At 37.3% G+C, this 26464-nt stretch overlaps 1 protein-coding gene across 5 annotated transcripts in view; it reads right to left on the bottom strand.

Annotated features, from left to right (window-relative positions):
* Positions 1 to 7669: 7669 nt before the first annotated feature.
* Positions 7670 to 26464, bottom strand: part of LOC111862102 — a 29993-nt gene continuing 11198 nt past the window's right edge. The window contains exons 1-5 of one of the 5 annotated variants that reach the window (XR_002842366.2): positions 22624 to 23210; positions 12759 to 12993; positions 12027 to 12320; positions 11175 to 11464; positions 7670 to 7853 (exon numbers count right to left, since the gene is read on the bottom strand). Coding sequence is in view for 4 of the 5 variants with exons in the window: in XM_023847222.2 (XP_023702990.1) it covers positions 11250 to 11464; positions 12027 to 12320; positions 12759 to 12993; positions 22624 to 23103 (1224 nt within the window). In the remaining variant the exon portion in view is untranslated. Of the gene's footprint in view, positions 7854 to 10104; positions 11465 to 12026; positions 12321 to 12758; positions 12994 to 14220; positions 14484 to 22623; positions 23211 to 24685; positions 24891 to 26464 lie in introns of those variants that run through there. The other 4 variants (XM_033750554.1, XM_033750555.1, XM_023847222.2 and 1 more) reach the window with 4 other exon arrangements.

Here is a 26464-nt window from a genome sequence, read left to right as displayed (position 1 = left end):
TGTCTTAACCTCCTTTATTTCACCAATAATAATATTCAGTGAAGAGTACAAATTATGAAGCTCCCTGTTATGTAATTTTCTGAAATTTTCTTACTACATCTTAGGTACAGATATTCTCCTCAGATTCCAAAGATGACATGCCTTCATTTTATTCTCTTTCTAAACAGTGAGAGACCAAGTTTCACACTCATATAAAAATGTCAGATAATGTAGTACAGTGGTTCTCAACATTTGTCAGACTGCGGCCCAGTAAATTCTTTTTTCTCTAAGATAAGGGCCCAGTATAATTGATGCCATGGCCTGGTACCAGGCCGCAGCCTGGCAGTTGAGATGTAGTATGTTCTAATTGTCAGGTTTAGACAGGAGACAGGAAGATGAAAGATTCTGAATCCAAATGTTATCTGCTTATAATTTCTTTACTAGTATAATTTTGATTTGTTATTGTCACTTATAAATATTTGAACTTTGTTGCATTCTTGAAGGACATATTTGATATATTAGCTGTATTATGATTGTGTCCATTCTAGTGATGATGCATGAACATATACTTATCTTTTCACCTGCTTCTTGGTAGGTACTTACTTGCCTCACTCTTGAAACTCTGAATGTGGCAGCAGTACGTTACTCTGAAACACTGAAAACATCTGCTAGAGTACATAGTATTTAATTCAAGAAGATAGTATTTAGGTCTCCAAACAGGTCCAGATAGACACACAAAATATGCAAATGTTTTCTGTTCAGTATAATTACAGTATCTTGAATTCATGTTGAACTGATTGAACTAAGTTACAGAATGAAGGATTGTTCAGATTTTAAGCTCTTGATGTATTTACTTCAGTAGTTCAGCTGAACAGATTTTTTTACCCATGTGATGAGATTGGAGTTTTGTGTTGTCCTTTAGTTATAAAAAGTACAGCTATCCCTATAACATGCCGTGGTGACCCATAGGGTTGTGAGATGTTGACGTTCCCACATTTTCTAGACAGTCGGCTCATAGATGGCGGCAAGGTTGTCAGCACAATGCGCCGGTCACCCTTTACCCCCAAGAATATTCCTGGTACTTATTTCTGCTAGAGGCTGAGTCGACCCCAGGGCCATAGTGTGGTTGGAAGGATTAGGTCAATTGAAAAAAAAAATCAAATGACCTCATCAGGACTTGAGCCCTTGACCTTCCTGCTTATAGCATAGTGCCTCAACCAACTATGCCACCGCTGCCCCTGTCCTTTAGTTATAGCAATGTCAAAATAGTTCATATTTATTAGTGTAGTGTTAATTATCACATTGACTCATTACTGTTTTTCTCCTGGAATTATTTTAATTCTGAAAATTTATTAGAGCAATAGTTATTTAAGCCATACAAAGTAGTAAGACATATGTGGAGTCAGTGGAAAGTTTGTGGGATGAAAATGCATGGTACTGGATCGTAGGTTATGGACATTATACTGAGAGGTTTCTGCTTGAGTGACCCTTAAAACCAAAGGGGAATGCCAGGCACACAGTTCTTTACAAGCATTTTTGAAACCGTAACTGGGAGTATTTGTGGAAGTCATCCAATATTTGAACTTATTCTGGTCAACACTATGATATCATTCATTTTAAGACTTTGACAATATATTAATTTAGTTTTATGATTTAAATCCCTGGTTACTGTAAGCCAATATTTTTAATGTAATGCTTACTGCTATGGTAGGACTCTTGTGTAAAGCTGGCGTTTTTTTATTTTTTGGTGGTTTTTACTTCGTATTGATTGACTTAGTTTATTTTGTTGAATGAAAATTATGTTAAATTCTAGTAGAATTGTTATGACTTTCTTGTTTGATTGAATGTCCTTAGTTTTTATGTTTTTTTTTATTTCTTCTTTAGTTATTTTGTATAGAGATGATTATATACATGGGGATTTAAATATTAATCGTTTTATTTTGTTGGTTTTGATATTTGTTCTTTCTATGATGTTTTTAATTGTTAGACTTAATATGATTAGAATTTTATTGGGCTGGGATGGACTTGGGCTGGTTTCCTACTGTTTAGTAATTTATTATCAGAATGTAAGGTCTTATAATGTTGGTATGTTAATGGTTCTTTCTAATTCTATGGGCAATGTTGCTTTATTGATGGTTATTGCTTGAATAATTAATTTTGGTAGTTGGAATTATATTTATTATTTGGATTTTTTTAAGAATTTTTTTGAGATGGTTTTCATCTCTTTATTAGTTGTTTTGGCTGCTATAACTAGTAGTGCTCAGATTTCTTTTTCTTCTTGATTACTGGCCGCTATGGCTGCTCCTACTCCTGTTTCTGCTTTAGTACATTGTTTCCCAACCTGTATCTGGATCTATTTTTGAATTTGAAATAAATTGAATTGCGTCCATGATGTGTATGTATTGACTGTCTTCTAGTGCACACAATCTCAATTGTCACTTCACTACATGTTTTGGATGCGAATCAGTGCAACAGGATGCTAAAATACAACATTATAAATTGAATTGAATTGAGATGTGCCATAACCATTTTGAAAGGACCTCATTGTAGAGCAACTGTTCAGTATGAACTCCTGAGACTGCATTTCAGAAGGGTTCCTGTGATCTTTCTGTGTTGTAAAGGATATGATCACAAGAAGGAAAGTTGGATTAAGGAAACAGTGTGATATGAAGGAAAAATACACATTTTGTTGTAAATATTGTAAAATGTATTTACATTAGCAGAAAAAATGATCTTTCATAAGTTCTCATTTGAGAAAATACTGTAATGAAATAAGATCTTACCCATGTTTCATTAAACACAGATCTTTGAAAGTGCTTATAATAAAATTGCTGCAGAAAGGACATTATTTTAAGCCAAGTCTTCACAAGAACTCACTAATTGGCACTCAAGTTGCAGAAGAATTAAATGACCTGTGGATGAGCATATTCTTGGTAACCCCTCGTGATGCGAAGAGAGATGATGAGAAATGTGTGATGTAACAGTAGGCAAACTGGATGGCCTTCAAGTCTTCTTAAAATTATCTTGCATTTCTTGTGGCTTCTAGCAATGAACTTTTGTCACTTCTAGTTTTACAGAGCTGAAAGACTTTGACAGCACACTCAGACAAATCATAACAATTTAATAATACACTGCAATGAATAATATTAAATGTGTCCTTAACTTTTCTTTAGGAACAACTGAATAATTTTTATCAGCCATATATATATATACACTGAAGGTATTTAATTATTATACTTATGTATTGAAACATGTGTGATCATTAAGTTCTTAGATTTGCTTCAAATTAATTTTGGAATGTTGTGACATTATTGACTTGACTGAGAAGAATATTCCATGACAGTACAGTCTCTCACATGAAATGTAAGTTACTCATGTAAAAAGTCTTTTTAATTAAACATTTATGTTTTTATACAGCATTAGGCACTACTGTCAACATTTCAAAACTCAAGGCAATTTGGAATCACAAGTGTGTATCAGAAATCCTGTGGTTGCAGAGAGAAATGGAAACATGTAGTAATGTCAAATAATTTGTATACTTCTTGCTGTTTGAAGGTACCTATCACCATGACAAGTTTTGCAGTACACTGTCATTGAAACACTAATTCCCTTTAGTTGTTACAAATTTCTTGCATCGGTCATACCACCCTAAAAGCATTCCCACAGGCCTTTTCCTGTGATCCCCTCAAGAGTTCTTGTTTTGGCCTCTTTCACCTGTTCTGCCAACAGATCTTCATTCCCTGAAGAGGGCTTTCGTTCTTTATAATGGTTAGTAACTGGCAGGAACTAGATCTGGAGAATATGGAGGTTGTGGAAGCCCATTGTTACAGTAACCCAGGCAGTGTACATTTGTACAGGCCACTTATAGGAGAAAATGATTCTGGACACGTTCTATAATAGCTGGGATGTGCCATCTGCAAGGAACTATGCACTGCAAAAACTCTTTTATCTTTTGGAATCGTCTTCTTCACCATGACAGTGTACTGGCTAATTTGTCTTTTCTGGTACAGCAGTATCTGCATGGCATTAGTATGCTTCCACAACCTTTGTATTTTTCAGATCTACCTCGTGCCAATTACTAACATGTTGCCAAGAATGAAAGCAGGCTGAAGAGATGTAGGTTCCAATCAGCAAAAGAGATGGAAAATGCCATGACAGTGGAATTTAAAAAGGTGTCAGGAAAAGGCCTGAAGGAGTGTTTTCAGCAGTGGTATGGTCACGTGCAGAAATGTGTAGCAGTAGAAGAGAACTATTTTGAGGGTACCGTGTATCAAGAATTGCCATGATGATAGACTAGTTCACAAACATTTTATTTCTGCCAGAAAGATATCACCTGAACATATAATAAATAAATAAATAAAAACTTCTTTCCTTCCAAGTGATAATTTCACATTCTGAAGATTTGTTTAGAAATCAGTATGTTTAAGATGACAGCTGATGCTGACAATGAATTACAGCATAAATCAACACGAAGTCATGTAGGTTAAAAACATTCCATGATTACTGTAAAATTTCCATAACAAGTATATAGGTAGAGTTAAAATCACAGTTCTGTTTTCCTTTAAATTTTAAACAATTCAGTTATTTGGAGTGTTAAAACAAGAAGTGATAGCAATGGTGATGTGAGTCACCAAAGTAGGTGAGGCATTGATGATTCTATTGCTACTACTATGATAACTAAGAAGTAAATTCAAACCAGTCCATTTTTTCCATAGGTCTTCTCCCTTAATTTGAAAAGAAAGTACTATATGCATGTTTCATAGATATCCTTACTTGTGCATCAGGAAAGTTGAATAAGCCTGGTTTGCAACACACTGCAAGGTGACCAGGTTTGGAATGGTTCATATGTTTACTGAAAACAGTGTTAAGTTCTTTTTAGGTTACTGCTCAAGATATATGGTGTTGATTGGGATGGTCTTGAATATGTTCATAGAAGTAGCAGAATTTCTTCCTGAGAACGAAATGACAAAACTCTTTATTCCTTTTGTAGAGAATGAAAGCCAAGGATATTTCCAACATCAGATAGTTAAAATATCTCCATTAGTTTGATGATCTTTAACTGCTGGCTTCCATTACCTGACCCAAAATGTCAGAATTCCATTCTGTTTCCTAGAAAGGTACTGGTACCTGTACATGACACAGGGGAAGGTTAAAATACTTTATCACTTAAAACAAGATTATTATCCTTATTTTAACTTAAGTTATGCCATCTTATTTAATACCATAACAAATTTATGTTAATCTTTTGTGTGTTTTATGAAAGGCTATCCCTGTAACAGGCTGTGAAGGCCCATAGGGTTGTGAGACGTCAAGGCTCCCACATCTTTTAGACAGTCAGCTCACAGATGAAAAGAATGTCAATATCATGTGCCACTGCATATTGTTGAATACCACCAAATACAATTATTTGCAGAATACCATACTGGGTGAACAGCAGACCAGTAACCCTTTTGACAGTAGTGCACAATCAATCTGAGTAGCACAGCTTCAATGCATAGAAAGAACAGGGATGTCACGAAAGCAGAATGAGTGGCCCAACTCCCATAGCCACTGTGACCAATATTTCCTCCTATTTCCTTATAAACTTGGCCATGTAGGTGCTTTTATACTCTATAAGTTAGTTGGAAGAGGCACTGAATACAGAGACCAGCTTTGTTTCCAGCTGCATCTAGTATGATCATCATCATCAGTAATCTGTCAAGACGACAGGTCCACAGTCCCTTCCAAAACAATTCCTCCACTTAATGCGATCTAGAGCTTTCTCCTTCAAATGACAGTATCCTCTTCTGTCCCCAAGGTCATCCAGCATCTTCTTACGTCTTCTTCCTCGTCTTCTTGTCACTTCTATCCGCCCATCTATCTTTCCTTCGATAGCTTCTTTTAGAAGGCAGTTTCTGCGTAAAACATGACCAATCCAATTAGCCTTCCGTTTTCTTATTTCATGTAGGATATTCCTCTGCTCACTGACTCTAATTAACACTTCTTCATTTCTCACATAATCGGTCCAACTGATCTTCTCCATTCTTCTCCAACACCACATTTCGAAACTTTCCAGATGTTTCTGATCTACTGCCCTAAGTGTCCATGTTTCAGCCCCATACAGAGCTATGCTCCAAATGTAGCATTTCACTAGTTTCTTCCTCAAATTTAAGTCCAATTTGCTGGTAAAAAGATTCTTCTTCTTGCTAAATGCAGCTTTTGCCATGGCAATCCTGGATTTAATTTCACAAGTACACCTTCCATCATCTGTTAACAAGCTACCCAAATATTTAAAACATTTCACATTCTCCACTTGTTTTTGGTCTATCTTTATTGTGACTGGGGTTGGTTGTCTCGAAATTTTCATTACTTTTGTTTTCTCCACATTCATTTCCATGCCATAGCACCTTCCAATTTCAATTAGTCTATCAATCATGCCCTGTAGCACAGTTTCTTCCTTAGCCATTAACACAAGGTCATCTGCATATTTCACAGTTTGAATAATTTGCCCTCCTACTTTGAAGTCACCGAGCCCATCCAGAGCTTCCTTGGTAAGGCATTCGCTGTACAAGTTGAACAGAATTGGTGATAAACAGCATCCTTGTCGAACTCCTCTTCCAATCTGCACACTTCCTGTCTCCCCCCTGTCCAGTCGTACTCTAACTTTCTGATCCATGTACAATTTGCTAATCAATCTTCTTTCATGCCAATCGATACCTGTTTCTTTCAGGATCTGCATTAATTTGGTCCAGTTTACCCGGTCAAATGCCTTCTGCCAGTCTATGAAGCAAACACACAGTTCTTCATCTATCTCCAAAGTTCGTTCCGCTATAATTCTCATCATCCCAATTGCATCCCTGGTTCCTTTTCCTCTTCTAAATCCAAACTGATCTTCTCCAAGTACATCCTCTATTTTCCTTTCAATTCTTCTTTTAAGTATCTTTGCTATTATCTTTGCTGTATGTGCAATAAGACTTATTGTGCGATGGTCGCTGCATTTTGTAGCTTTTGTCTTTTTCTTTAAGGCAATCATTGTAACTTCTGTAAAGTCCTTGGGCCACTCTCCACTTTCATATATGGTGTTCATTAGTTTTGTCAGTGTTTTCAAACCACCTTCTCCCAGTAACTTGAGCACATCTCCAGGTACATCATCATCTCCTGTAGCCTTTCCCTTCCTCATTTCCTTGATAGCTTTTTCCACCTCACTTTGTAAAATATATGGTCCTTTCTCGTCTGTATCTACTTCTTCTTCCGGTTCAACTTCTAAGGTTTCTGGCCGATTAGGTCGATCATATAGTTCTGAAATATAATTTTCCCAAATTTTCAGCACTTGCCTCTGATCTACTATTCTATTCCCCTGGGAGTCTTCGATGCCAACATTTTGAATCCCATGATTCTCTTTCCATCCTAGTTCTTTTGTCTTCATGTACATCAAATCATAACGGCCTGTTCTTTGAAATTCCATAATCTCATTACATATCTTCTCAAGATATTCCTTTTTGGCCCTGTCCGTGGCTCTTTTCAATTCATTCCTCAGTCTCCTGTATTTCCTCCTGCCTTCTTCATTGTTGACATTCTTCCATTTCCTTCGCTCCTCCATTTTACTCATCATCTCCTGTGTAACCCATGGTTTTCTTGCTATCTTCTCAACTTTACCTACCAAATCACTGATAGTATCTAACATGCATTCTTTTATATTGTTCCACTGCGCTTCAGCATTTCCGCTTTCACCTTCAATTGCACCGAGTTTCTCTTCTAGGGTCTCTTGCACGCTTTGTCTTTGAGATGATAGCTGATAAAAAATTACTCCTCATAGAAGTGAAGAGGATATCCTTTTAGACTCCTTGGAAACAAGATACAAATATCAGAAGAGACAAGATTTTGAAACACCATCCCTGCAATGGGAAAGATGAACAGATGCCGTCAGCTTTGCAGCAACAAAGTTATGGAAAATCACTCAAAGTACATAGAAAATGGTTGTGTGGAACCCCAAGAACCTTGTTTATTGAAGTTTCTCAGAAAATAAACAGTACCTTAGAAGATTAGCATCATGTGCATTTACATTTTATAAATAAATTGCTGATTTACTATAGTTTCAATTAGAAGGTACCCCTGCTGTTATGAGAATTTGGATTAGGGACTTTTTCTGTTACAGAAATTATGCAACATGATCCTAAAATTCATGAATTTTAGGTGAATTTCTGCTCTTACAGAAATCTAGAATAAATACGAAAATTTTTAATATACAAAGTATAAAACAACAACAAATTCATGTGAAGCTATCTTTTTAAGGAATGACTAACTCATAAGGAATTCAGATATATAAATGCATTTCAGCATTATATACAAAGATGTAAAAATACACATGCAAAAAGAAAGAAAAAAGAAAGAAACTGAAATATTGGAATAATTTTATTTCCATACTAGCTACTACTGTACCTGGAAACCTCCCTTAATGTTATCTGAAAAAGGAATTGTTTCCTTTAATTTGAATTGTATTCATCCAGTACCTTAAGCAATAGATAAATGGAGATTATCGTCTAAGACAGTCTGTTGATTTTCAGGTTTTGTTATGTCCTCTCCAAACTCTTCAGCATATAGCTGAAAATATGATAAGTTCCTTCCCTGGCCACTGCCAAATCACAGTGCACCACATAGGCATTTGTCATATTGCCATGGATATTGTAACATTGTGGCAGCTAATAAAATTCAGTGTACTGTGCACTTTCTTATCAAGCTGATATTTAGGATGAAAATTTTCATGTGCTGAAGTGTGCATACATATTCAAGTTGAATTTTTGAAAATGATGTCTGCTTCTTAATTATGTAAATAAGTCTGTCTTTCAGTGCCTAAGGTATGAGCCTAAGTAATTTGTCATTTTACTGATCTGGAGTCTGTTTCTATTTCCAGTCTATAACAATTTTAAATTCAAAGTTCTAAGGCTATGATGAGTCTACTGCATCCACTGATATTGGGGCTGTTAAGCAAATAGACTGAAACATCTTCTAAGAATAGAACAGTGTTAGAAAGTTTAAATTCTGTCATTTTAAAATCTAATAATTTATAGTGCACAACTTTTTTTTTTAGTGCTGAATAACTCTTAAGTATGTAAGATTAGAAAACAAATTTAGTTCAGATGTGGTATATTCTACAACAGCCCAGTAATATTTGGATATAATAATTCCAGAATCTTTGACAATGTTAATATTAACTAAGGTCTCACCAGCACTTAATGTATTATCATATGTGAAAGTATTGTCCACAGTTGGCACTCCAGGATCTGTTGCAGTGTTTTCTGTATGTTAGTTATTAGTACCAATGAACTATATAGACTTGGACTAGACTTCAGGGATTACAATCTATGTCAATTTTCAGTAATGGTTAAAAATCTGCTGAATCTAATGCTAATATTAAAATTGTAATATGCTTTCAAATTCTAATCCTTTAGAATTTTATGTAACTTACTATAAATGTATCAGAGAGATAGAAGACTACATGACTAGAATTGACTTTATTTCAAGAGGTGAGATATCACTTTTTATCATGGAATTTAAAGCTGTAGTTTTGAGAAAAATATCACACATGTTTTCTTAATGCCATTTCACAAAATTCCTGGTTGCTTATAACAATCTCAGTTTCACAGAAACAATGTTCCAGTGGCAAACACAACGAACTACAGAGTAAATAGGCATATTCTTGAGCAGCCCCAAATTAAGCATTATATCAGTGAACTTTTTCTAACAGGTGTTCACGCTTTGATTTACATCACTCTTTCTTATATTACTGATTTCAAAAGATAATCTCTGTTATCCTCTGAATAAATAATTAAAATTAAAAAATCTGCATGGCCTTTTAATGGAAATTTTAGATATTTGATGAAGTTATAACTGTGTACTCTGGCTGATATTTGTAAGTATATTTCATTAGTCACAACTTTACTTTCATCACTGTCAAATTCCATATTTGTGTATTTATTGTTGTTGTTGTTGTTGTTGTTTTGTAATCTACATGCCATTCCTTAGAAGTACACGAATCTCTTGGTCAAATTTACACACTCAAAGACATCCAAGTTTAGGGCATGGAGTTTATACAGAAATTGTAAGAATAATTTGAGTTACCACATAACCTAATATTGCCAGGTTTGCTTCAAATTGTGAGATCTGAAATTCTCACAATGGTGAGTGGGATGAGATGCCATATATTTCGGCAGACAGATACCGGTGTGTTTCAGGGGAACCTGCTGCATTCATCATCTCAATAGAAGAGTGAGCTGCCTCACTTCCTTCACAGTTCTTGCCCATGCTTACCCATTGATGCAACAGACCTTTTAGGTCACCATCTCCCACTGGCTCACTTGCATTCCTGGTTCCTTCCCTTCTTCCCTATATCATGTACCATCTTTCTTACATGACTTATTATATTCTACACTGAAGATGAGATAAAAGGTTCATCAGAACTGTTGGTAGGCTATCCACCAGACTGTATGATGTCACATCCCAGAAGACTCTCTTGCCTCATACTTCTTATTTATATAATATATATAAAATTATGTTTGGCCACTCCTTATTTGAAAAGTAAACATCCAGTTAATAGTGATATTTCATAAGAGAAGTCTTGAATTTGCGACTTATTTAACAAGGAAATGTGGAAGTGAGACAATCTTGAGTTTTCCTATTTGATAATATGGTGTCAAATTTATTGTGGATCAGCACATTTATGATTAAATTACGCAACACTTTTGATAATGAAAATATGAGCTGTGACAGATAATTTTTAAAGTTTCCCTTTAATTAACACATTCACTGCCATTTTGTTTTGTGTAATTCTCTACTAGGATGAATAGTTAATAAATGTGCAGTCTGAATGCACTGTGTGTAATATATTGTAAGGTGTGGAAAATATGATTATGATTGTTAAACACTTCTTCTGCTGGATCTGTTCTTTTGATGAGCAGGTGAAACTACAAAGTTATAGTTCCTGCATACAGCTGAAGCATATGTGAGATAGTCATGAGTTTAATGTGTCACTGGAAATGGCAATAAACGTTTTAATTTTCATTATTGCTGTTTTTTTCCTTTCATTATTTTATTAAGATCATTAAGGGCAGTGGTTGAAAGGATCAAAGGAAGGAAATTAAATGTGTATGGACCTTAAAATTTATGAATCTTATGTATTCTGCTACTCTTTTCTGTAAATGTTTCATGGAAATTGATACCTGGTGTGCTTTCCTTGAACATGAACACTGTCCATTCTTACAGCAGCAGCCATAAGCATGAATAAGGACACTCATTCAAAATGATGCAGTGGTTCTGTAGAGGCCAGTGTAGCCACACAGCCGAGCCCTGAGTGCTGGCAGGAGTAATGCAGCAGCTGACAGATTTTCCAAGAAGTTTGAACACTCACACAGAAGGAGGTATATCTTGTCACCACTTGAGATGGACTTATGTAATGTGATGCGTCTCAAGCCTGCTGATTTGGGTAGGTAGCGATACAGCATTCTAGCTCCTGCAATGCAGGCAGAAGACAAAGGATTTAAGAAGTGACCCATTTATGTAATAACTGTTGAGGTATGTGCTGATGTACAAGTAACTTTCTCTTACAAGACTGGTAAAAGTGATGGGACTGAAACACTAAGATTTTGTGGTTCTTTCTGTAATAATCTCCTCTTTAGAAACAAATCTATATTGGAAGTAATTTTGTTTTGAAAAGTGAGACTTATTTTATTTGATAGTTCAGTAGCTTTGGTATATTCTCAGTTTATAATTTCTCAATTTAGAGATTGCAATTTATTACCATTATTTAAGTTTAAATATATTATCACATCCAGGAATTATTTTTTTAACTTTTGTGTTTATCATAAGCATAATTTCTTGATAATTGAAAGCACAGAAAAATTTTTAGACTGTAGAAAAATATAAAATGATTTGATTATGATATCATTCAGTCTTTATATAACCAAAAGTTAAGCATAACATTTTTGCCATGTGCATTGAACTACAAACAAATATATAACCCTTAAATGAAGCAAGAACTTATTTTCATGCAGCATTACAGTGTTGATTTGTACCTGTCCAGTAGAGCCAGTTCTTCTCAAATTTCTCTCCATCATCTCCCTCAAAGACTTTGTATATGGAAATGATGTAACCTGTGGTTGTGGAATGGGGACGCTTTGAGCTTGGGTCGAGAGGTGGCCTTGCTATAGTTGCCACTTCATTGAATAAATCTAGGGTATGGGCAGCAGTGTAACGCAAGTTACGGGGGTCAAATTTGCGCAGTGATGCTGCTTGAAGGTTGCGGAAAAAGTCCACTGGATCTGTCTGACTTTTATTGATGACATAGTAGGAGATGAAAGGAAACTGTGCTGAAAAAAATAGAAATAAGAATGAGGTGATAAATAAAAGCAAAGGATATGATTAATCAATATAGAAAATGAGGCCTTCTGTAAGTTATACTCATATGAAGACTTCATTTTAATAAATTCAACTTATTTTTTTTACAAAATTTTGCAGTTATTTAAATATTATATTTTATTAAATGTCATAGCTGTTTCAGTAGTTATGACATGCTGGAAGAGATGTAAGTTCGATACATGGGTGCTGGCTGTGAGGGAGGAGTCAGAAGCTGTCAAGGCTGCCATCTGTTAATGGCAAGACAAACTAATAGCACAGTGTAAGTGCAAACTACAAAATTTAAAGATGGTATAGTGCAGCTATTTGGACAGAGCAGCTGACTGCATCTTGGGAACGATATCAGTTGATAAGTGGTTAAGCAGTGATAATCTAACTTATGCAAGCTTTACCATTCTTTTCCATGTTGGAAAGTAACATTCCTTCCATGGCTGTCTTTGCTGACCCCACTTCAGTAAGTAAATCACTTGCAGCTGTCTTCTGTTGGGTCAGTGGACGGGCCAAGGGTGATTCAAGAACAGGTTCGATTGGCTCCATAGGAGTCATTAGATGCAGCAGTACACATAACTTAGGGTCATCCACCTCCAGGACATTTAGGAAGCTTGGTCCCTTTTCTGCCAAAGGCAACTGTAAAGAGGAAAAAGAAACATGTCTTATCATCAAACAACTCCCAAACAAATTATAAAATGAACCTGCTTCTGAGGTAGGTGAATCCCATCCACATACAACATATTTCTTTAAATCCTTTTTGATATTATTTTCCTTATGTATCCCTTGTGGTCCTTTCCCTTCAGGTTTCCTGATGAAAATTAAAGGTGAATATGTCATTTCACCTGTGCATGCTCCATGTCCCACCCTCTTTATCCTCTTTGACTTTATAAACTTAATGATATCTGATGATGAATATGGGATTTCTTCACTGAGGAATAATATAATTGATGATTTTCATCTCCTAGGTTTTTGGCTTGTTTTACAAAAAATTCTTTCTGTCCAAGTATTTTGTTTATAATAAACCAACATTATTTTTATGGCTTATTATTCCACGCATATGTGCTCACAGTTGTATTTATTTAGAAATGTTATGCAAACTCTGGGATATAACACTGTGTAGTCTGTTAAATGCTGGTATCTTACTCGGCTTATTCGACCATGAAGATGGAGGTGATATGTTCGCCCAAAATGTCAGTTGGCTCTCAACGGACTACACAGCGTTATATCCCACTGCTGTGGGAACCTTAAATCATACACAAATATAAGATATTTACAGTATCCTGAAAACAGGTAAGCAAATATGATTTACAAGTACCAGGGACACTATATGGAGGACTTAAAATTTGACAGACTGGTTACTGTATTTAACTAAACTGATTTTTGTACCAGTATGTAAACAAATTCATTGTTTGTTTACTTTTATACGGTGAATCTGTTAAAAATTAAAGTGTATTACAGTAAACCAAAATAATCCTACCATTATATGCTTTTCAAACGAAAACAACAATGTAGCCTTTAGGTGAATTATTTTGTTGAATTTTTATAGCATTCTCTTTCTGATGGAAAGTGATGGCACTGATAAAACATAAATTAGTGTTCCCCCATTAATACTGGCTTTTAATGAAGGACAGAAAATTTTGATAAAATAACTGTGTATATTAAGAGATAAATAAGTTCCTGAAAAAAAGAAATAATATTTTTCTAACTAAATATTTATTATTTTTAGTTTTATAATTTACTTTATAAATTGTTATTCCTTATATTCTTACTGGCTTCTTCTTCTGATTTTTGTTTTTGCAAATCTAACAGTTTTATCTGTGAAATAGATTCAAAATGCTATTGTTAATATAATTAAATTTTTACCTGAATATTTAGAAGGAATATCTCCATTTGACGAAATTGGCTTTGTATTTCAGGAACAGATAAGCAGGATGCAAGATGATCATTAACTACAAAAGCGTACATAACGAAATCACAGTTCTGTGAAAGGAATGTGATACAACTGATACAAATTAAAATACTGTAAGAATCCAATTTTGTGCTTTCCAGAGTTTTTTCAGAACTCTGAACTTCTCTATGCCAGCCCAAAAGTAGAAAAAAAAACATAAAACGGATATGTAAATTATCCTACATTGTAACTAGTTGTGACTTCAATGGTGATGATGACAAAATCAAGAAATAAACGTAAAACTGTTTATATGGCAGCATTGTTAAATACTTATGTATATAGAATGTCTAATAATAAAGCAATGTGCAATCTATATAGTTCTTGAACAATTTATATCAATGTTCTCATAATTCTAACGACACAGATTTATATAGGAAGAGAAAAATATCCAGTGAACTGAAAGTGTAAAAGAAATACATTTGCTTGTGTGTGCTATGGTGTGATCATCTTCGAAGTACCTGAAAACTGTTGGGCTGCTCAGGTGAGACAGACAGATGTTCCTTATATCAACGTGGGAGGATGGGTAGCAAACTTGACAAACCAAGAGCCTACACACATTACAGTTTCTTTCCCAATAAATTGTTCAACGTCTGCTCTGAATCAGGCATGTGTGATGTGCCAGCAGGCTATTTCCATCTTACATAGTGTTAATTTCAGGAATTTTTTAATAGATTCTGCTGGCGTATTTGTAATCTGGTCTGTTGTGATATCTGAGAAATCCAGTTTCTCTTTAGTGGGCATTTGGTCTTTTGATTCAGTTCTCTTTTCTTTTGTTCAACAATGAACGTGTTCTGTATTTGATGGGAAAGTCCAGCATATGGTATCCAAAGTTCTCAAGTTTAAACTGTCTTAATTTGTACTGTTTATAGCTCATTATGATGTGTATTAGTGACGATAATTAAGAAAACCTTGCTGAAAGGTCTTAGCAAATTCTACTTTTTTTCTCCAAATTTTGACAAATCGACAAAATTTTGTGCCTATAATTTTTCTAGTGAAACTACAAAATGGGTGGTATCCCAATGACTCTTCAGCCCCGAACTGTTGAATAATGTGATATGGCACTAAAACACATGTCAACAGACCATTGTGATCGGTTTCCGCACAATATGATTCTAATGCTTTAATTGTAAAATCTTAATATACTATATATGAATTTACTTTCCATTCACTCGTGAAGCTGAGTCTTCGCCAGTTGTGCAGCTACTCAAGAACTTCTCAGGATTTTATGGAACCCGAAGGTTCATTATGGTGTTCACAAGAGCCCTCCACTGGTCCCTATCCTGCGCCAGATCAGTCCAATCCATACCACTCCATCCAATTTCTTTAATATTCATTATTCTTCTATCTGCCTCTATGTCTTCCTAGTGGTCTCTTTCCTTCTGGCTTTCCCACCAATATCCTATATTATTTCCTCTTAGTTCCCATTCATGCTAATGCCCTGCCCACCTCATCCTCCTTGACTTGATCATTCTAATTATACTTGGAGAAGAGTACAAGTTATGAAGCTCCTCATTATGCAGTTTTCTCCAACCTCCTGTCACTTCATCTCTCTTTGGTCAAAATATTCTCCTCAACACCCTGTTCTCAAACACCCTCAGTCTATTTTCCTCTCTTAATGTCAGAGACCAAGTTTCACACCACAAGCAAAATTACGTATAGTTTTGTATATTCTAATTTTTATCGGGTTTACTCTTATCTTTTGGAAATAGGGAGTTTTCACTACAGGGGTGGCAACTTTGTTTAAATTTGAGGCAGTAGTCTGTTGTCAGAATATCTCGCTTCCACATGTCTGCCGTCCATGATTTAAATTCAGGGATAATGATACACTATTCATACTGAAAAAACGCAATTGTTAGCCAACTGGACTGCACAATGGGCCGATACTAAAATGTGATGCAGGGCCAGTAAATAGTTTATTTTACTGTTAATCATAATAACCATTATTAAGCCGAGATAAAAAATCTGAGCATTTTTATTTATGAACTCTGGATCCAGTAAGGCTCAGAAAAATATCTAAAAACATTTCAATTTTCGGTTCATACCTCTAAGAAAACATCCTTCCGGCTGCACTATGGCTCTGGGGTCGACTCAGCCTCTAATAGACATCAGTACCAGGAATTAATTAAATAATTTTCCTGGAGAGTAAAGTGCGGCCGGCGCGTAAGGCTGACAACCTTACCGCCATCTTTGAGCCGATTGTCTAGATAATGTGAGACCCTCAACGTCTCACAACACTATGGGCCTTCACGACCTATTAGAAGGATAGCTTTTCCTACATACCGGATTTCTGTTACAAAGAGCAGTTCAGTTCTTATGTGTAAAATATCAAGAGCTGTCTGCGGTGAAAGTCAGGTGGAACCCATCAATACGAGTATACACTGTGAGCGAAATGTCAAGCCCTGACTCTAAAGTATATACTGTACATATACCACTATTCCATAAAGGTGTGAGTTCGTGTATTTCCTTGGTTTCAGCACCAGGGTGGAAGAATCTGTCTTCAGAAAGAACTTAGCCAGTCGTGACAATATCAAAGTTGTGAGAATTCTATATAAGGTTGGGTGGGGGATATGACGTCTCTCGTTTGGAAGCCTCTGGATTCTGTTCCTCCACACCAATTACCTGATCGAGGTGTCACTAAAATTGGTACTAAAGTAGATAAATGTTTTAGATTACACAGTTTCCAAACCCATGTTCTATTGTAAGGATTTGGAAATAATGTTTGTGATAATGATGTTACATTCGGTTACATGAATTTAGGTCACAGACTGCCAACTAATTTGACAGAATGCCCCTGGTACATGGCACATCATTTCGATCCACTTTAGCATGTCACAGAAAAGAACAAGAAGTTATGGAAAATATTTATGAAGCCAGTTTTTCTTAAAATGTTTTTTTTAATTGGCTATTTGAAAACTCTGTCAGCATAAGGAATGGTAGGATGGTTAGTGAGTGTGGAGCAATTGGTGGAATGATAATTGGCAGGGGAAACCGAAGTACTTGCAGAAAACCTGCTCCAGTGCCAACTTTGTATACCACAAATCCCATACAACTTGACTTGGGATCGAATCGGGGCCTCTGCGGTGGGAAGTCGTCGACTACCCACTTCAGCTATGATACAGCCTTCGTAATTCTCCAATTTATGAATTGGAAAGTACGTGGAAGAAGTGGTAGAGGACTAAAACTACTGCTCCTGATTTTGCTTGGAGGCACTGAGGAAAACAGCGAGAACATCAGTCAGGATAGGATAGATCATAAAGAAATTTTTGATACTTTTCAAATTTATTTTCATGCAATAATTTACATGTCTAACTTCAATTATTTATTGGTCATTACATTGTAACCGAAAGCTAAGTTTGGTCTTCAGGTAATAAATATTCTTGACTTTTTATTGGGGAGGTGTTTTATTCGAATCTCTGTCGGAACATCCGCTTTCGTCGTCTTCTTCAGTCGCTCCGGGAACATTTCGGCCATTATGGCCTCGATCAGGCCATGATGGTTTACTTCCAAATCCTTTCCAATTCTTCACTTGTCTACAATCCTGACATCTGACGCTATATAGTTTCAGTCCTGAGAGCGATGTTGGTATTCAACAACGCTGTGAAATTCCTGTACTCAATTCAGAAGGAACAAGTTTATGCAATGACGAAAATAGTACAATAATTGAGTGGATTCTAGTGACATAATGCTTACGCTAAGTTTCATGAAAGTCCGTTTGTACAATAAGCCCACCTCTTGTTTTAAGGTAAGGTAAGCCGAATAGAAAGGTTTGGTCATATTTCTATTTGTAAATAAAATATTTGATCAATATACGGTAGTAGTTCACGACATTATTGACCTGAGCAGAGAATCCTGAATAATTCATTGCGAAGTTGCGTCATGAAGCAATGTTGTCAGAAGATATTCAAGAGACCAAACTTCCAATAAATATTCATTTAGTCTGACAATAATGGTAGAGAAGGCGGTGGGCAAGCAACCTTGAGACACGCAATACAGATTAAATTGAAACAATTATTAAAATTCTCTGCTACTATTACAACACTGTGAAGAACATAAAGGGAACCGTGAAACGAAATCTACAGAGACAAGAGTGGAAGTATGTCCGGTAACGAAGTACACGTAAATGTCCTGCATACAATTTATTGTTTCTGAACGTAACACACTGATGTTCATTTATTGCTAATGCAAATTTGTTGTTGACAGAACCTAGTCTCCAAAAAGTTGCGTTTTGAAATAAAAACAGGACGATGGATAACATCCAGAAACTATTTGTATTAATGTACCATCGTCACAAACTTTTTAATCTTATTTATTGTTCACTCGCTAATGGAGCTGAGCCCGTCTTGAGAAGCCGCCAATTGTGCAGCCACTCAAGCACTTCCCAGCATTTTATGGAACCGAAAGGTTCATTACCGTGTTCACAAGAACCCTCCACTGGTCCCTATCCTGAGCCAGATCAAGCCAATCCATACCATCCCATCTCTCTGAGATCCATTTTAATATTGCCCATCCACCTCCGTCTTAGTCTTCCCAGGGGTCGCCTTCCTTCCGGTTTTCCCACCAAAATCCTATATGCATTCCTCCTCTCCCCCTTTCCTGCTACATACCCTCCCCACCTCATCCTCCTTGACTTGATCATTCTAATTATACTTGGAGAAGAGTACAAGTTATGAAGCTCCTCATTATGCAGTTTTCTCCAATCTCCCGTAACTTCATCACTCTTCGGTCCAAATATTCTCCTCAGCACCCTGTTCTCAAACACCCTCGGTCTATGTTCCTCCCTTAAAGTCAGAGATCAAGTTTATTATTTATTTGTGACAAATCTAATCAATACTACACAGTAGAAACTTTTTGCCATACATATTGTTACATATATGAAATAACTCCACCATTCAACGAATTCACTCAAGTCTGAGCTCCTGTGTATCATTTCGTACCGTGCTGCTTTTCTTTTTTTTTAGGGCGAAGAATTGTTAGCCACTGGGTCAAATCCACAAGTTGGAGGACCATCCATTGTCGCCTGTCCGCGACTGTCTAACCTGACAACTCGCTATGCTACATCGACAAGGGACCTAAATAACATGGCGTTGAAACATACCAAAAAAAGTCCTTACTAAGTAACAAGTCAAATGCCGAGTAAGATATGAAGCCGAGACTTAAAGACCGAGGATATGACAAAGTACTGCCCGGTCAGGGTTAACACACGTATAATGATGCAGTGATAGATGAGTACGGCGCAATGGTTAAATAATGATTAGCAAGGGAATATCGAAGAAACTTGGAAAAATACCAGCTTCAATGCCTCTTGTTCCACCATGAATCTTGTATGATGTTTCTTGGGACTGAACCCTGACTTCAATAGTGAGAAGCTGGGGATAGCTGGCCGAGCCATGGAGCGCCCTTTTCAAATAATCGTCATGCAACATAATATTTCAATAAACTTATGCTTTTTAATGAGACAAATTTTGCAATTTTTCGGTTAGTTTATTCGACGAGCTTTTCTGATAAACTAAACTATTTGAGGGGGTTACTTTTCGAAAGTCAGTATACCGTCGAATGAGAGTATGATGGATGGGTTGATTAATTGGAAAGGATTTGGAAGGATGCGGTAGCGGCCCAATCGAAATAATATCCAGACGCTTGTCTGGAGAGACTGAGGAAAATACATGATAACTTAGGAAGACATTGCATTAGCGAACTCATAACATTAAGAGAGACCAGGATGGACGCAGGATTCAGGTACAGAAATAAATATTTACATCCAACGGACACCGAGCGCTAGCAGTATACCTGTAAGATAATAACATAACGCATATTCGGTCAATGAACGAATCTTCAAGCGGACTTCCAGAATTTACCTACTTCGAATCTCTGCCGAATTTTGTAGAGATTTTAGTTTCCTCTAGTCTTTCAGTCGAAAGACAGGAGAGTACCTAACAGGACAAGACCGTCTCCTTCAAAGTCCTTACCCACACACCACTCATGGTCATTTTCACACCATATTCGACATTTTGTAACCAGTGTAGTTAAAACAACGTTGATATAGATACTGTAAGAATCAACATGTCACAGTGAGGGAATTCTTATGTTCAGAACTCATTTTAAAGGATCCAAGAAATACACCTCTCACTCATGGACCTGAGCCCTTCTGGAGAAGCCGCCAATTGTGCAGCTACTCAAGAATTTCCTAGCATTTTATGGAACCCGAAGGTTCATTACCGTGTTCACAAGATCCCTCCACTGGTCCCTATCTTGAGCCAGATCAACCCAATTAATATCATCTAATCCTATATAAGATCCATTATAATATTGTCCACCCACCTACGCCTTGGACTTCCCAGTGGTCTCTCTCATTGTATCTTTCCCACCAATATCATATATGCATTTCTCTTCTCACCCCTTCGTGCTATATGCCCTGCCCACCTCATCCTACTTGACTTGATCATTCTAATTATACGTGGAGAATAGTATAAGTTATGAACCTCATTATGCAGCTTTCTCCAGTCTCCTTTGACTTCATCTCCAGGAAATATACCAAAGATAATAAAAGTAAGCACATAGCAAACAGAGCTGCTTGCTGCATGCTTCATGCTGGTTTCTTGCTTGGATTATTATTCTGCCCTGAAGATGGAGGCGATATGTTCCTCGGGAACGTCGGTTGATTTTCGGTCGGGTAATTGCTGCTGGTCCTCGCCAGCATAGTCATACTTTGTTCCGAGTCCCGTGTGGCTCGTGACCATATTTTACTGACTCACGACTCTGGGAGTCGTGCAACTCCGTTTATTGGTTGTTTTTCAACGGACTACACGGCGTTATATCCCAGAAGATGATTCTTATTTCTAATAAGAAAACTGAAATTAACTGAAATGATATTACTGAATGCCGCGGTTGAACGTTCAGCACTCGTGGTTTGTTTGAACATACAGACACTACACTGTTAAAAGATCAGCATAACGAAATACAATTTAAAATTAAGAATGCCGTCTTCCGAGCTGTGCCGCCGTGTGGGTATTTTGTTAACCGACGTTTCGGAGGACTGACACATGCTCACGCTGGTTCAAAGCTCGCGGATTTCTTATGCCCTGAATATGGAGGCGATGCATTCCTTCGAAACATCGGTTAACAAAATACCTACACGGTGGCACATCCCAGAAAACGGCATTCTTAATTTTAAATCGTTTTTCGTTATGATGATTTTTTAACAGTGTAGTCACTGCTGTGAGAACCTCAAATCTTACAATTTAAAAAGAACTCTATGGATTGTAGTTACAGTAAACTATACATTATATGAGGCTTATAGGCCGTGATATAGCGTACAAGCTGGAAGGTCGCGAGTTCAAGTCCCGATGAGGTCATTGGATGTTTTTCAATCTAATCTTTCTAGCCTCACTATGGCCCTGGGGTCGACTCAGCCTCTAACAAAAGTATCAGGAATTAATTAAATAATTTTCCTGGGGAGTAAAGCGCGGCCGGTGAGTAAGGCTGACAAACTTACCGCCATCTTTGAGCCGCTTGTCTAGATAATGTGGGACCCTCAACGTCTCACAACCCTGTGGGCCTCCAGGGCCTGTTACAGGGANGGGGGGGGGTAAACCGGCTGAGGAGTGAAGCTAACCGCTCACCTCCATCTAGTACCGAGGTCAAGAATGGTGGAGATATACCGCCACTTCTCCACAAGTCTTCATGGCGTGGTGCTTAATTAATAACGTACACTTTTATAATTTCTTAATCAAATTGTTAAGTTTGCATTTGGCTTCAAGTGATGGAGGCGTTATATTTGATGGGCAGTAACAAGCAGAAATTTGATTTTCTCAGCAACTTCTATTACATACATCTCCCACCAAACAATAAATTTAATCTTCTCCGATCATTAGTTTCTGAGAAAAAAAACATGCCGACGGACACGAAACTTTATTACATGTTCATTTTATATATATTGTACAAATAATCATTATTAAAGATGTACAGTTTTTAAAATAAATTGTAGGTTTAGTCAAATTCACACCTTATTCCTTATCACACCCTTATGTCTGTGAGAACGATGTGTTTTCTTGTCAGGTTTATTCATGATTTTGCCTCGTGAATTTCGTGGTTCTACAGTAACACATTGCTGTAGAATAGGAATATATTCGACTTGGTCTGTAGTCACACATCTGTCTTATTTAGCTCGTCGTACATGCCAAGTCCCCTCCCCCGCATTTCTTTGTAGTATTCATGCGTAACAAATTTGGAATCGTGTTATGCCTCATAGATGTGGCACACCAACATGCAAACGAATGACATGCCTGCATGCGTAAAGACCACTGAACTAACTAACTCACCGGAACTCCAGCGGGAAGGAACCTGTCCAGGCTAGCCACGGGGATGATAAAGCAGTCCTTGTTGAGTGTGGCTAGGGTAACAGGTTCCCGTTGGACCGCAGGTGCTGTGACGTTACTCTGCCGCGTTCCGCTACTGAAGCTCACTTGCCTGCTGGCAGTTGTTGTAGGCACCTCAGACACCAGAAGCGAGGTATTGTCCGATCGTCCACTTGCCTTCCGCCTGTTCCCACCGCCGACACCACCCACAGCCCACTTCATGAGTGTCACGGAGGGTCTGCGTTGGCTCATGGGTTCAGACTCAAAGCATCCACCGCCTGTAGGACTCAGGAAGATGTGGGTACGGTAGTGGTGTTCCTCCATCACAGTATACCCAGATTCCCGACTTCTCTTCCCATGCAATCCCTTTCCCACTTTCCCGCTAACTTTCCCATAATTTCTTTCCGGTTCTCCATGAAAATGTTTACGGAACAAAATATTCATGGCCGAAATTGGAACTAAAGTTAATTCGCGTTTCTAAGCCACGGTACTCATCCGTGAGTGCAGCGGGTGTGCTGCTCGTAGCGTGGAGTGGCCACTGTCCTACTCAACACAAGACAGGGCTACCACTGTGAAGGAGAGAGTGGGGGAACCAATGGTCCTAAACACATACAGCGTGCTTTATGATGCTATTTTCAGAAGCCCCCTCCACTCCGCCTTGTAGTGAAGAACTGAGCCAACCTGCAAGTGACCCCACCTCTCACGTGTACCAATGTCAATTCGCTCAATACGACTAAGCCTGGGTAAACTAAGGAGGAAAGATTGTTACAAGTTTAATTTTCGGTATTGTGATGGATGAGAGGCGCAGCGATCAATTAATTTTGCATTACATATTTTGCTACACAACTAACCAACCAAGCAACTAATTTGTTCTTGGACTCTGGTACATAATCCTACAGTATTAACACTGTGGCCACTATACAAGGTCCTGAGCCAGTTCCAACCTCTCAAACTACATTCTTAGTAATCACTTAATATTATGCTGTCATCTTTCTTCCCTACAAATATTCTCTATGTATTTCTTTTGTCCCTATCCTAGCTGCATACCTAGCCCATCGTAACAATACTGGATGGCTTATATAATACACTCGTTTGGTTAGATTGTGTAGGAAATGACTGCTCGAAAACATTCGTCATATTAATGCAGAACATTCAATTTTCAGCTTTATTTTACCTATTGCAAGTTCAAAAAATGTATTTCTTAATTAATTACACGATGCTGTTGTATAAACTATTTCACCTTTTCCCAAAGAAGGAGCCCCCCCCCCCCAGGGGGTCACCGAAAAACGTGCCAGTTAATAAATGCTTAATTAATTTCATTCTTAAAATGCCACATTACATTAAAACATACAATTTAATGGAAGACGCAATTCAGATGTATCACTGAGGTTCATTAGTAATTAACGATGTTTTAAAGTTACTAAATTAGATTTTATATAACTTGCATTGTCAATAGGTCTCAGTTATTCACACCAAGGGAGACTCAGATTAAAAGCGTCTGGAAACTAGTGAACTAACAAATTTAACTCTAGTAACAAATCTGAAGGTTGAGCACCGATAAACCTAGAGCAATCCAATCCTCTAAACCTATTTTCGTAACATTGACCTTCTTTAAATATCACACCATATTTCCACAGTTTAGTTCGTATCCTGCAATCTATCTAGATCAAAATTTATGTAACTGCAGTAACCTTTCTGTATATAGAAAAATGTAATATAACATCCTCTCCGAGTCAGTTCCATTTACAACGAATTCGCGAGAACGGCGATGGAGACAGCGCTTGATGGCTTGCATTCACGCCGACCGCAGGGTATGATAACACATGGCGCTGCAATAGATCAGTGACCGAATCATCTTTAGGTCGGTAGTCGTACGCAGGTGAATTTGACGCGTGCGCAAAGCTGTCTTTATCTAAAATGACTGTATGACACTCCTGACATGGGAACTCCCTACGTCCGGGTCTTATGGGACAATTTTATTTCTATGTTCTTTTTCTTTGCACTTTCAACATTAATACTGACCTACCTGTGGGCAGTGAGCCAGCATTTCTTCTCATCTGCAAAGAGGCAGGCTCTCACATCAAATCTACCTCGCATACGCATACACAAACTACACAGAGACATTACTACAGAGCAATGTTTATTTTACTACACACTCAAGAGCTCCATCTTGTTGTTCGTAAAAGGAAGGTGATTTTTGCAGTGGTGATTTATTTGTGGTATAATTTGTGTACGCGGTGAGTAGTAATTTGGTTACATATTCACATATACTTAACGGTTAAGTTAGGACGCTACGTAAACTAAAGGAAATTAAGACATTGGCGATAATCTGAGAACATGTAAAATGATATTATTACAAAAACTAGAAGTTTAACAACTGATTTAAATCCATTTATTTTGTTGAAAAAATGTTTCCTTCCTACCGTTGCTGGTGTCATTTTTAACGATAACTTTTACTCCATTCGAAGACAAAAATGAAGTTGCTGTGGACTCTAGACACTTCCAGATCTACTCAGTTGTGACATGTGTGCATTTTTATCTGTAATGTTCATTGCCAAGGTCAACTTCCTGTTTAATATTTTCAAACAGTTGGTCCTTTATGAATCTGTGTACCCATCGATACACGGAAAGTGAATACAAAATGTTTTTTCATTTGTTTCCGATTACTGACTTCAGAAGCACAGTTTTCAGAAGTTCAAGTAACTGCATGTTGCAGGGATCCTCTTCAGAAGCAGAATACGAAATCTTTAGCTTCTTTTGGAATCTGAAAATTGAATATAATGTTCACAAGGGCCTAACAATTGACTCTATCCTGAACCAGTTTGTTTCCAAAGTTGTCTCAACCCTTCAGTTTTCCCGGCTAAATTTCGTATACATTTATTATCTGCTATTTGTGGGTGGATAATAATAGAATAGATCTTAGAGAGGTAGGATGGGATGATGGATTGATCTGGCTAAGGATAGGGACCAGTGGAGGGCTCTTGTGAACACGGTAACGAACCTTCGGGTTCCATGAAATTTTGGGAAGTTCTTGAGTAGCTGCAGATTTGGCTTCTCCTCAATAAGGGCTCAGCTCCGTGAAGTTCGTTATCTGCTCTTTACTTCCGTTACTTAGGTCGTGCCAAAAAGTCCGTCAATAAGATGGAGGTTCACCCCATGTCGGCTGTCCCCTATGCTTATTCAGTATAACCAGAAACATGTTCGGTTAACGTCCTTACTACCAGGAAGCCGTCTCCTCCACGTGCAATCTGGGCATGGTGACACTGACACACTTAACACATTCCACTTTTAAATATTCTCAGTTTTCTATCCTACGTTCATTCACATTTAAATATCCAAATTTTAAAGTGGAAAATGTCATGTAAACGAATTTGTTATTATTACATGAGATGCAACTTCAATATAATCCACAAACAAATTCTGAAGGAATATAATAATTTAATTAGTTCAGAATAGTGTCCGTCGTTAAACCGCTATGACCTTGTTTTGTATCAGCTGTTACCTTGGCAATGGCTTTGTTGTTTTGGAAACAATAGTATGGCTAAATGTCGGGGTCATTTGGCTAGGATTCGTATGACAGACAGGCGGGAGAGTTGAACATAGGGTCAAGTTGTATTTTTAATGTAAGCCTGTGTAGTGTATAGACCTTATCAAAGTACCCTCTACCGTTGCTAGCTTTCCGCTCTTGGGTCGATTGTAATCAGGGAATGTACAATGTTAGCCCTGACTCTTGGGAAAAGTTCTAAGGTCAGAATAGGGTAACACGGAAACACATCCATTCTACAAACAAAGCTCGACATTATTG

This window comes from Cryptotermes secundus, unplaced genomic scaffold, assembly GCF_002891405.2.
Source record: "Cryptotermes secundus unplaced genomic scaffold, Csec_1.0 scaffold645, whole genome shotgun sequence".
NCBI lineage: Eukaryota > Metazoa > Arthropoda > Insecta > Blattodea > Kalotermitidae > Cryptotermes > Cryptotermes secundus.
This window is presented reverse-complemented; position numbering and strand designations above follow the sequence as displayed.